The sequence below is a fragment of the Mya arenaria genome, chromosome 5, assembly GCF_026914265.1.
Source record: "Mya arenaria isolate MELC-2E11 chromosome 5, ASM2691426v1".
Classification (NCBI taxonomy): Eukaryota; Metazoa; Mollusca; class Bivalvia; order Myida; family Myidae; genus Mya; species Mya arenaria.
In genome coordinates this window covers 65076855-65090303 of record NC_069126.1, presented here as the reverse complement: position 1 = coordinate 65090303, position 13449 = coordinate 65076855, and the positions used below count along the sequence as shown (strand labels likewise).

Genomic DNA, 13449 nt, shown 5'->3' with positions numbered 1-13449 from the left:
TTTGTTACTTTTTCTTGTCTGGAGCATATCTTGAAAACTACTGGATGGAATTTTATTAAAATTTAATTTTTTCCGAGCACAATAAGAGGAATTGCAGTGTATAAGAACCCTAACAGTATTTTATTTGTCACTTTTTCTTGGATGGACTTTAATCAAACTTTGTACAAGGTTAAAGCACAATGATAGTAAGTGCAGTGTACCTTCTATAATTGTATACCATTGTATTTACTTGTTATAAAGGCAAAGTGTATTTAGTTAAACTTTAAGGTTTTAGATTATTTCCAGTATTCTTCCAGAAAATGATTGGCCAATTACGGAAACTATTATTCATTTTTAAGAGTTTAATAAATTGACCGAATCGAGTTCACTGAATTAGACGGAATGAGTTTTCAATTCTCGTTTTTCTTCATTACGAGTCCCTTTTAAATTAATTGCGTATTCTGCCTTTTCTTATGCTTTTGTTACTCATCGATTTTTAAAACAATTGCGTTTCCTATGATTTTAAATGTGTATTTACGCAAATATGCACCTTATTTGTAACTCAGCATTCCATGCATATTTCATCCAAATAATCCTGAAAACATGGCGCTCAGGGGGGCATTATGTTTGACAAACATCTCTTGTTTTAGGTATTTAATTATCACATTACTAACTTGAAAATGCTTTTGTCAAAAAAGTTTATAGTAAATAAATTTCTTTCTTTTTTTGCGTTTGGTGGTCATAACAGATTATTTTTTCCTAGCTGACTTTGCCTTGGACAACAAAATGTGCTTAACCTTTCAAAGCGAAAATATCGAAAGGATAGATTTACTATTTCAGTTCACTTAAACCATAATATATTTTACCACGATTGTAAAGGAAGCTATAATAGCGTATACTAAGTCACTCTCGTTGGCACGATGTTGTGTTGTGGGGGAAACCGGAGTACCCGGAGTAAACCCACTTGTCCGGCTTGGTGACCACTAACCAAACTCACATGCGCCCAGGCCGGGAATCGAACCCGGGTCGCCTTGGTGGGTAGCGAGTGCGCTAGCCACTGGACAAACCCAACAACCAGTTACTGTTTGAAGTTTATTTCCCAGGTTATACCACATGAAAGCATATATTAAAAGTAAGTCTAATTATATTGACTAATTGTTACCTGTTTTTAGGGTGCCAGTGATTTTCAACCCACAGTTGACCTGATGCTGAATGATGTTGTAGCGAGTGATGCACCAAATGTTATAGACACTCATGGACAATGTTTAGGTGCACAAGGTGGCTCTTATACCCCAGCACAATCTTCTTCTGATGAGCCATTGACCACAGAATATGATATTTATGGTAGCTTCAATTTATTTATGATTTTTATTACACCTGCGTAATTTTACAGATATAATTATAGTTATCATGCTGTCCAGCGACTACACAAATTCATTCTACTTTCTAAGTTATTTGTTAGTTATCCAGTCATAAGTTAACCAAACTTGGTTAAAATGTTAACCCAGATCCCTCAATTTACTCAATAGAGTTATAGCCCTTGAATTATAAAAAATGACTAGATTCACTTTGTCCGATCTCAAAACTGCATTTCCTATCCAATCTTTACCAGATTTATGTAATTACTAGTGATGAAACGATTATCGAGTACAATCGATAAATCGTCGCTGACAATGCTATGTCGGCGACAATCGATAGTGGATGTCCAAAATCGATGTTGCTAATGTTACTTCAGGTAACTACGTATTTTTTTTTTGTGGTAAAAGTCGAGTTAATGTAAATTTTTCTCTCAGGTAAATTCTTGTTGAGTTCATTTAAACAAGAGATGTCACTCTCTTACCAAAATGCAGTGAATGTAAAAACTGTTGCTTAAAAACTTAAAACCTTTCCAAAAATTACAAATTAATCTTAATTTTTTTATATTTCATAAAACATTCTTCAATAATCTGTCTCTATGAAGTAGTGGGTCCGGTCATTCCTGTAAATACCCGGGATCACGGCTCGATGCATTCTGTTTTTGAAACCGTTTTTGGTTGGGTTTGTTATTAACTAAATTACTTTTCTGTTGAAAGTTTTATGAAATTAAGTTGTTCTAATGAAATGTAAAATTTAACAGGTTCACAAAAATTTAATATGCATTTACATGGATAAAATATTAAGATAACTTAAATGTTCCAGTGTGCATCATTTTGCAGTATAATGTGCAATTATTAAGTATGTGTTGTGTTGTAATATTTTTTTCTCGTTTAGTTGTTAGGACAGAAAGGGGATATGGAAATTTACTTTCTGTTGCAAAAAAAGTCTATAGCATCACACGTACTGATGCCAGGTTTAACCATTTAAATGCTCGTAATACTACGTATAAATAATGTATTCCTTACTGATATTATGAACTTTCGATTATTGTCCGATAGTAAATCGAAATGCTTGGTCCGATTCGATAAGCTAATCGATAGCAAACGGAGTCTGATTTTCAAACACTAATAACTCTTGAACATTTTCAACGAGGGTCATTTGTTATGCAGTGGTTTGAGGAGGGGTGGGGGATGGTCAGTTCTTGACGTTAAAAAATATCATTCTTTGAACAGAAAGAAAATGACTCATGTGGTCAATATATAACGGGGTCAAAATTGAATGTTACATTGGCGTTTATTTAAAACACACTAAAGTTTTAAAGTGAAACTCTTATTCAAAATCAATATTCCACATGTATAGCAAGTATTTATTTTGACTGATAAACAGAAAGGGGATATGGAAATTTACTTTTTGTTGCAAAAAGCATGTCTATAGCATCACACGTACTGAATCCAGGTTTAACCATTTAAATGCTCGTAATATTATGTATAATTAATGTATTTCTTACTGATATTATGAACTTTCGATTATTGTCCGATAGTAAATCGAAATACTTGGTCCGATTCGATTCGATTATCGATCGCAAATGGAGTCCGATTTTCAAACACTAGTAATTACAATGTTAATTTTCATACTTTTTTGACTGCGTTTGATAAACAGCCAAATTTCAAAATCATCTAAAAAAAGATTCCTCCCGTGCAGCATTGGAAAAAAGATAGGTACTAAACGAGCACAGTTTCTTTCGCCAATAATACATGCTGAATTATTTACCCACAAAAGTGAAATCATCCAATGCAAACGAAGGAATCTTTTTTTCTGAGACGGCAAAGGAGTGCTGGTTTATTTAGGTGAATGACTGTAAAATACTTTTTCTTGCAAATTTTGAGCTATGGAGTGATTTTTTCTGGACATGAATAGCCCCGCCTCCTTTTTCCTTTAAAGACACCCATCTGAAAATATGTAAACACAACCGTTAAATTTTTGCCTTATAATACCTGGAAATACAGAATTAGAATTACGACGACCATTTGCTATCAAGTATTAATTTATTAGACACCAAATGAACCTTAAAGTCCGCGAAGCTGTGTGGTAGTAGGTCATACTTTAAAAAGATCGATCATGATATTTTTCATGTTATGAAGTCAATAAAAAAACCACACACATGTAAAGAAAATGCTTAAACCTAAGCTACGAGAACAATTCTCACTAAAATCCAGATTTTTACGTTGTCAACACTAACGACTAGCAAGTTATGCAAGTTCTAGACAATGAGATATTAAATTTTATTCAAAACTTTTACATTTAGAACAACTCATTGCCATTCCTATGTGGAAATACATTATCCAATTTTTTTAAATTTACTCGTATAAACCTCTAAAAATGAAAAATAAGAAACCATACTCACTGTTTACATTCATATTCCACTCATTGGCACTATAACGGAAGACGCGTTGGAGCATTTTCAACACATAACAAATTGTTATGGCTCCAATGATTACCCGCCGTGAGATATGATGGCTTTATTTTTTATGGAATTCTAGCCGCTTTTCAACTTAAAATTTGTAAAAAAACAATGGTGTTAAAAAAGTTTGGTACACATGTTCAACACCACAAAAAAGAGATCTAGTTTGACTTTTTGTACAAACTGCTAATGTTTGAGGGAGATATAGCCCCTGTTCCACTGGAGTATGATTGATTTTGAAAAGCAGATCATGTCACTTAATCTCATCTTATGGGCAGCAATTTGCTAATGTTATTTATAGTTGTAAGTTCCCTCATGTATTTCTAGTAGGATATGCAACAGCATGCATGTTAACAAAGAATTTGTGGCTAATAGTTTTAGTGCAGAGATATATCAATATAGTTACTTCTTTGTTACAACTAACTGAAGATTAAGAAAATACAATACTTTCAAAGATAAAAAATCAACTCAAGATTTACATAGAATATCATTACATTTATTTTATTGATTAAACACTTACATACAATATTAAATGCATTACTTGAAAAAAAAATCTTATTCAGAACCAAAGAGTTTTTACACAAGTGATTGCGAATCTGATACTGTACCTAATGACTGGGAAGAGCGATGGGAAGAGCCAGGTAAACTAAAAGCATTTGTTATTTTGCCCTCGAAGATGGGCATATCATAATATCACCATCCCTCAATACGTCTGGTTTGCCGTGTCTGGAAATTGTTTTCTAAATAATCGCTGCTCAATTTTGTAAAAAAAATCACAGAAATGTTCCACAGTGACCCTTTATTAAATTCCTTCAAGCCATGTTGGTACATAAACACTTGGTTGACAGGGACGCAAAGCTAGTCTTAACTATATCACTATTGAATGACTTTGAAAATGCTCTAAATAAACGTTGGCCAATTTTCTAAACATTTTCACAAAAATGTTCCTGATATGGCCCTTTATCAAATGCCTTCAAGCCACGTAGAGAATTGGCAGACAGGGGCTGAGCTAGTTTTCACCAATTAGTTTATATATAACTGTATGGAAAACTTTGCTAGATTTCAAAATAATTTAAAAAAAAATGTACCGACAGAGCTCTTCTTTAAACTTTTGCAGATGTGTTATCATTAATTTTGTGTAAACATATATATTTCATGTGAAAATAATTTTTTCAATGTCTGACCCTATGAAACATAAACAAGTCCCTTTAAAGGGAGGAAAGAAATGCTCTTTTTAATTATAATACAAAATTAAACATATTAATGCAATTAATGATATTCATTCATTATTTCAAGTTTTACACTGGTTATTATTAAATAAATAAATATGTAATACCTTACATAAATGTGTCCCTTCTTTGTATATATAAAGACGATCAGTCAGTATATCACTATATTTTGATAAACATCCTGTTTTATGACGTCAGCGTTCCATATCATATTTTTGGCCGGTCGGGACCTCGCCAAAAATATAATATGGACCGCTGACGTCATACAACTGGCAAGTGCGCCATGATATTTTCACTACAGCGAAAATTTGTCACAAGTTAACATTATAAGCTTTCTTCAATAAAACATATTTAAAATGTTCGGTATAATATAAGAAATATTTACACACCACTTGGGGCTATATGGCATTATAAGGACCAGCAGCTCAGCCCCAAAAGGGGAATGGACCTCGGCTTACGCTTCAGTCCATAAACACTATCGGTGGCTGACTGTCCGGTCCTTAAAATGTCATATGACCCTCAGTGTGGTGTGTAATTTTTCTTAAGTAATGATTATTTAGGAAATCAATTTTACTTTTTTGTGCTACACATGGGGCCATATTCAAGATAAATCTTATCCTAGACATACCACATTGATTCCATTTACTCCATTTGTCAGTTATTTTGATTGTCCAATCAAAACACTTGGATAAAACTCTAATCTTAAAATTATGTACAATTTAAGGTGGATACAGAGTACAGCCCCTGGCCCCAATATCAAGACAATACTCAAGTCATTTCACAAATTCAATCTCAACTCATTTTTCCGCATTAAACATAGCCTGAGTTTACTCCTATGAAAACAGCATTCTCTTATGCATTATGTTTATATACATCCTTTCTCAATGATTTAAAGAATATTGCACATGTTTCCAAACACAAAATGTACTTGAGTAATATGTCAAAAACATGATTTGACTCAAGTTCAAGTTTTGCCCTAGGATTATTTTTCTATTTAATATTGACAACATATTTTTTCCACATAATCTATTATATAATGCAGTTTTAAAAGAGTTAAAACATTAAATATTGTTAATCAAACTATGCTTTTATTTGCAAAATGCGTTGAAATGGAGGTTGAGATTTGACTTAAGTATTTTTGTGATATTGGAGCATTAGGATTAGAAAAAAAGTGTTAATCTGAGACAAGTGTAGAAATCTTCAAACAAAGGGTGAAAGAGTTTCACCTAAATGAAGCATTTTGAAGCATTTGATTTACATGGAATGCTAGTTAATGTTGGCCATAATTTGAAACTGGTTATATAGTTTTTTAGAGTTTATTTCAAATACATTAGGTAATATTGCCATGTGTATCAGCAGTTAAACATAAATGATCCTCCAAATATTAAGTTTTACAAGTACCAAATTTAACACTTATAAGTTAATAATTCAAAACATATTACATATCAAATAAAGCGTGCGGAAAGTATACCTTCAATATAAATAATTCTATGTATAATTTTTATTCTTTTTTCTTAAATCGACAGCCATAAATACACATTACATCGCTTGTTTTCTATATACATTGATATTTTAAGAGGTGAATAATTTTACAAATGATTCCACATTTTTTCGCATGTAATAATTCTTATCTATGTATGTTTTTCTAATGTTAGTATAAAATTTACATTAAACATGCACTCTTACTCCTAAATAAGATAAACCACAATTGATAGAATTCTTTTAGTATACCAAAAAGGATGGAAAAATGGGTTATGAAGGATACTGAGTTTAATTTCAAAGAAAGGTGCAGAGATAGTAGATTGCAGTAAATTTTTAAGCATTCACCAGTCATTTTATATTTTTGCACTTTCAGCTATTAAATCCACATGTAACAATCTTGTTATGAGCAGTTAATATTTTTGATAAATGAATCAATTAATAAGTAGTTAAATTTTTATCACTTAAATTAATGTTTGTTTTAATACGCATTTTGTATAAGAGTGTCACTTGAATGAACAATATGATACTCATCATTAGCACATATCACAGGACTTTTTCTTTCAAAATAGTAACAGAATACTTGCAAAAAATGAACTACAAATAACCAGAAGTCCATGAATGATGATTTAATTAAAAAATATGTGTAATATATTTATATGGGCAAGTTATTTTTTGTTTTTTCTTCTTTTTCAGAAACTCTGTATCTAAGACAGTCTAAGTTTTTTTTCTGTTTCAGAGTCCAATAACTTACTGAAGCAGGTTGAATTGCTCAGAGAAGATGTTCTCTCCCAGGTATTTATAAACATTAAATGTGTTTAAATTAGGGTCTATTATACACAAGACCAGCTCTAACACAATATATATAAATTGAGTGAAATCATGTATATTTGATATTATAGCATAAAAAGATATCATTTATGTGGCATGATTTTGCATTTCCTCAAAGTCTTAAAGTTTTCCCAGTTTGGAACATACAGATGATGGAAGAAATTCCCCGAAAATCATTGCATTGAAAATAAAACAAAAAAAAACACTAGAATATCATATTCATTCCATGTAGTTTTAAAAGTTTTAGAAATAACAAGATTTCTTTAACTTTTAGACAAAGTTCTTGAGGATTTTTAAAGTTGTAAAACATTCTCTGTTGGTATATATGGTTATTGGACTTCGGGTAAAATCCAAAACCTTCATATATGAGTCCAAATGCTAGAACATTTCCTAATTCTTGGATTTACTTAAATTATTCTGTGAGGATTACCTTTAAACCTTTTGTGGAAAACGTTTTGAAAGTGTTTTTGGATTTATATAGTGCTGGCATTGTGTGCTCAATATTTCTTGAAGATTTAATTAGGGCCTTTCAAAAAGTTTTGTCGGTTCTATAGTAATCATCCTGTCCATCTGTCTGTCCACCCACATTTTTTATGTTTCTTTTGTTTATAACTTATAAGTGGTTCAAGATATCAAATTCTCTTTTGTGACAAGTTTGGTAACTTATGCTTAAATATTGGTAGATTTATGGCCCTTTGCATACTTAGAAATTAATACAATTTTACGGTTTTGTTGAAAACTTGAAAATCCGTTCGAGATTCAAATTCATACTTTCTTGACTTGTTAACAGTAATAATATTCTCTTAAATATTGTCACATTGATGGCTCAGTCTGTATATGACATTTTTATGGTTTTGTTAGTAACTTAAAAAACATTCAAGTTATTATTTTCCAACTTTACTTTCTCACAGTAATAATACACTCTTGTATATCATTCAAGTTCTGTCATCTCAACGTGAATTTAAGTAACATGAATACCTTTAATTGAGTCATTTTTTCGACGATTGACAGATAGAGTCTTGGTTATATACTTAATAACCGTAGAATGGCTTAAATTTGCACCCCTTATCAAATGTGCTATAATTTTAGGCCCTTATGACTCCTGTAATGGCCTAGTATAGTGGACATTCAAATATCCAGGATCAGTGAAGATATTTTGTAAACTTTTGAAAATTATTCTTTATTCTAGGTATCTCTATATATACCACAAGAAAGCATATTTATTTATGCACTTGTTTTTAGGGTGCCAGTTGTTCTCAACGTACAGAAGACGTGTTTTTGAATGAAGCTACAGCGAGTGATGCAGCAAATGTCATAGAGCCTCGTGGACAATGTTTAGGTGCAGACAGTGGCTCTAAAACCCCAGCACATACTCCTTCTGATGAGCCATTGAACACACAAGATGGTAATTATAGTAGATAATATTTGCACTTAATTATAGGGACCATGTTGTCCAGCGTTGTAACACTTTCATTCTGCTCTCTGTCTTATTTTTCTGTTATTCGATCTTTACCAAACTTGGTAAAAGTTTAATCGATATCCAGCCTGATCCCACACTTTTCTCAAAAGCTATAGCCCTTGAATTATAAAAAGTGAACTGTTTTTGTATCCAATCTTTACCAGATTTGGCAACAAAGGTAATTGGCATACTATCTTGACTCATTTGAATAATAACAGCCAAATTGCATTACTAACTCTGGTGTTTTGGGCACGGTTTTTCAAGAACTAAAGGTCATAGTTACACTGGCTCTATAATAATTTAACGAGAAAGATGAACTGCTAACTGAAAACCAAGCTTAAAAAACATCAACTTCAGTTACAAAACACTATTTTTTAAAAATTTAAATAGCCCTAGGTTTTTTCAACCATTTTAAAGCACATTATCAAATATTCACGTTCAATGGTCCTTAAACGTGTCAGAATTCTTATTTATGTTGATGATAACAATGTCATTTATGATATTAATCTATGTATGTATGCTTACTTTTTTATATACAACATCCTTTTCAGTTGATGATGCAGACATTTCCCATCTCTGTGCCTACCATGAGCCTTGCACCTCACCAGAAGCTAAGGCACCTACAAACGAAACTAGTAGGCCATCAATACCTGCACCAGCAGCTATTGAAGACATATTTTGGCCTTCACAAACACTTGATTCTTGTTACCAAGAACTGCCGAAGGATTGGCTGCCCCAAAATGTGCCAGATGTGTTTTCTATCAAACAGTTCATGAAATTAAAGCTTCTTCCATTCGGTATTGTTGTCTTTTTGATAGCTAGTTTGCTAAAGTTGTTAAAGAAAGTTCATGTCAAAGGAATTTTGATCAATAATTTTAGTGTTGAGAATATATGCCTGTGTAAGATTGATGGATGTTCAGTACTGAAGATTCTCAACCCAAACATGCAAGCTACATCTATGCCCATGGATCTGTCAAAACCTATGTTAGAAAGGTGTCAATCAGACTTGATTCAACTTGTTATATTTTGTTCGGACATCATTACAAACTTTAAAGGAAGCAAGGCAGTAACCGGTAAGGACCATGATATTTATTTTGGTGTGTTTCAGAAATTTAAAACAAATGGTATTTACTCTAAATGCAATGCATTCCTAGAATATTTTATTCTTACAAGTGCTTACATGAAAGAGTTGCATCCCCTGCTTAAAGAATACATTAAGAACCCAAACTTTACATTTTTGTATGAGGGCAGAAGCCTGCACCTGTTCAAGGAAACGGAGCATTCCTGTATGCATTGCATAATGAGGATTATCTCCCAAGATATACAAAAGGCACCTCGAAATGACATTGAATATTTACAAAAGAAATCAGTATTTGGTACAACAGACTGGAAACTTCATGTTGATGAGCATCTGGTCAAAGATTTTGAAATGGGGGAGAACGCCAGGTATTCTGGTAAGAAAGTGACAGATTTATTTAGATTCTGCAAAAACACCTTGAGCCATTTGGTAGAGCGAAGAAACCAACATGGCGAGTTCAATAAAACATTATGTAGGCTATGTATACATAATGATATAGAATTCATGGATTACATAGAAAGCAAAATTCCGAAACTGCCATTTCATGTTTTGTCTGGGATTTATATGTACCTACAAAAGAAAGTGACCAACTTTGCCATTGACTAGGAGCTGTCTAAACAAATCAGAATATTCTTTCAGTAGCCTGTTAAATCCTTTAAGATGTGCCAGGTACGTGTCATTAATGACCCATGGCATTATATTTAGTTTTTGTTTCGATGTTGGATTAATGTAAGCTTAAAATCCCTGAGTGCAAAGAGGTTTACAACCAAACTTAAATATAGATAATTTATTTTGATAATGAAGCAATATAATTCTCTGCTTGTGAGTAAAACGAATAGAATCAATAGCTCTGACGAAGTATAGGTCAGAACAAATGTCTTTACGTGTTATGAGCGAAATTGTGCTGGTCATTTGAGTGTAAAGGACATGTGGTATTTGAGTAAGGGTGGTTGGTTATATTGGCAAATCAGTTTCAGGTCTAACTTCTAACAGTGACCATTGATTTTATTCAAATTCGAAAAATATTTATAGATTTATAGACATGATTGAAATTTGTTTCTCACATGCATGCATACATGTCTAGATGGATTCCGTACTTCCTGTATTCTGAGGAATGAATTAGGGGTTATCTGTTTTAGTTAAGCCCTAGGTGCATCGCTACGTTAACACGTTTTATCCACTCAACTGGGTGTTTTTCGTGGGCGGCTGTCATTCCTATGAAGGATATATGATGAAACCTGTATCACCATTGTAATTATAAAGAGGCGCAATTTTGACACAGAATTAATTTTAACTATTTGTAACTATTGACGCCTAGTAGTGTACATGTTTGATTAGGGCATGTGCCGGATGGGCCGGCAGAATTCAGACTTAATGGATAGAAGAGAGAAAAGAAAAGAGCAGTTTGTTTGAACTTTACAGTGTTTAAGTATTTATGTTGAGTGTATGTTTGTTGCTTGTATGTGTTTATATATGCCACTCTGCTCCAACATTTTCCAAAATAAATCAACGTCTTGCCCACTGCAAACATGTGTTTGCTTTTGAGTGAATATTATTAATGATTTCAAATTCACTTTATCAGCATTGAACTCAAGTGTTGATGATCGTGCTTCTGTCAAAATCAACTCCTTTGCCATTACTGGTGATTAAAAAATAATGAAATCAAAATGTAATATTTTTTAATTTGCGCTTTCTTTTTTGAATTTGTACCATAGCTGTTGGGGAGCATACATCATTTACAATGATAGCCTATTATTATTTATTTTTTAATGACTATTGATATATTTGCCATCAATGACCTAGTTTATGTTGCTGTGTTTGTATGGATTATAGTTAAGTTAGTTGTATATGAATGAAGTAGTTATGATTGCAGGTAATGCTTTAAGTTTTGTTGATTTTTCTTTTTATTCATTCATTGTTATATTTGTTCATGTTTTTTTCATGTTTTTATTTATATGTGTATGTACCATTGTAAATATTTGTAAATATTTTTTTCATCATGGGCCATATATGGCTTATTGTATATGAAATATACCTTCTCTATAAATGATTTAAAATCACATGACACAAATCCTCTCAACATTGAAATAAAGTGTTGATTATCAGGCTTCTGTCCACAACCAATTCCTTTGCCATTTGTGTAACATGTAGTTAAAAAAACATAATTGAGAAGTAATATTGTCTCATTTTCCCAAAATTTTGTACCTTAATCTTTAATTATTATTAAATATATTCAATCCATGTGCCATCATAAATAGCGTTCCTGCATTCACATGTTTCATAGTTTTTAATGCATGATTATATAATAGTTCTAATGACTGCAAGCTAATAATTATGATCAATTTACCATTTTATTCATTTTACTTTTTTGATATTGTAATTATTGTTCATGTTTTTATATTGTTTCATTGATTTGTATTAAAAAGACTCTATTAAACTATTTGCTGTTTAGCTTTGATTAGCATTGTAACAGGAGCTAAAACTTGATTCAATACATTTGAAGTAAACTTTTATGACACAGGTGATCATCTTTAAAACCATTTCGATATTTAACTACTTTAAGTTGTATGTTTCATTATGTTTTTGTTTCAAACTTTGGTTCAAATATTCTTTGAAATCATGTATCTGCATATTACTGTAATAAACAATTTATTTTCAATATAGAAAATCATAGAATAAATCGTTGTACATTATATAAACACTGTTTGTTGTTGTGCTAATTGTACCCCCAATTAGAGAAGCAGTAGTTGCGCGTGTCATGTATTATCATGTTACATCACTAAATCTTGTGAAGCATGTAGCTACAAAAGGTATTGCATCTACACTCCTGAAATTTCATAAGAATGCTGGTTGGCCTGACATTTCACTTGGTCTAACAAAAGTCAAGGCCCATGACTAAGTAAAAAAATGGAATGGTTTAAAATCATGTGTCCCATGTATCTCCAAAAGAATTTCACCTACACTCCTGAAACTTGTAGGAATGTTTGGTGTTGTGGCTCTAAGAAAATGTTGGAAGTGTGATCCACATTAAACGTTGGTGGTGTGATCCCCAGGAATGGTGGTGGTGTGATCCATAAGAAAATGTTGGGGGCACCTCCCCCACGAACTATTAGGAATGCCCCCCTACGAAATATTGATGGTGAGACCCCTCCAGGAAATGGTGGTGTGATCCCCCAGGGAATGTTTGGGGTGTGATCCCCAGGAAATGTTGATGGTGTGATCCCCCAGGAAATGTTAGGATGCTCCCCACGGAAATGTTGGGGCCTTCCCCCAGCAAGATGTCTTGGTAAATGTGATCACTCAGGAAGTTTTTGGAGAGTTTCCCCAATGAAATGTTGGCGTTCCCTCAGGAAATGTTGATGATTTGATTCCCCAGGAAATGATGGTAGTGTGATCTCCCATTAAACGTTGGTGGTTTGACCACCAATGAAATGTTGATGGTTTGATTCCCCAGGAAATGTTGGTAGTGTGACCACCCATCAAACGTTGGTGGTGTGACCACCAACGAAATGTTGGTGGTCTGATTCCCAATCAGTCGAAGATAATCTGTAGATTAAAGCTTTAATTAAACATTTTA

General features: G+C 32.6%; 1 protein-coding gene across 4 annotated transcripts in view; it reads left to right on the top strand.

Moving 5' to 3' along the window:
* The window catches only part of LOC128234100 (uncharacterized), a 48243-nt gene extending 35684 nt beyond the window's left edge, over window positions 1-12559 (top strand). For 3 of the 4 annotated variants that reach the window (XM_052948102.1, XM_052948103.1, XM_052948101.1), the window contains exons 5-9: window positions 1152-1323; window positions 4360-4437; window positions 7244-7299; window positions 8578-8740; window positions 9346-12559. In XM_052948102.1, coding sequence (XP_052804062.1) covers window positions 1152-1323; window positions 4360-4437; window positions 7244-7299; window positions 8578-8740; window positions 9346-10478 — 1602 coding nt within the window. In that variant the 3' untranslated portion in view covers window positions 10479-12559. The remainder of the gene's footprint in view (window positions 1-1151; window positions 1324-4359; window positions 4438-7243; window positions 7300-8577; window positions 8741-9345) is intronic. The other variant, XM_052948104.1, reaches the window with a different exon arrangement.
* Window positions 12560-13449: the final 890 nt, after the last annotated feature.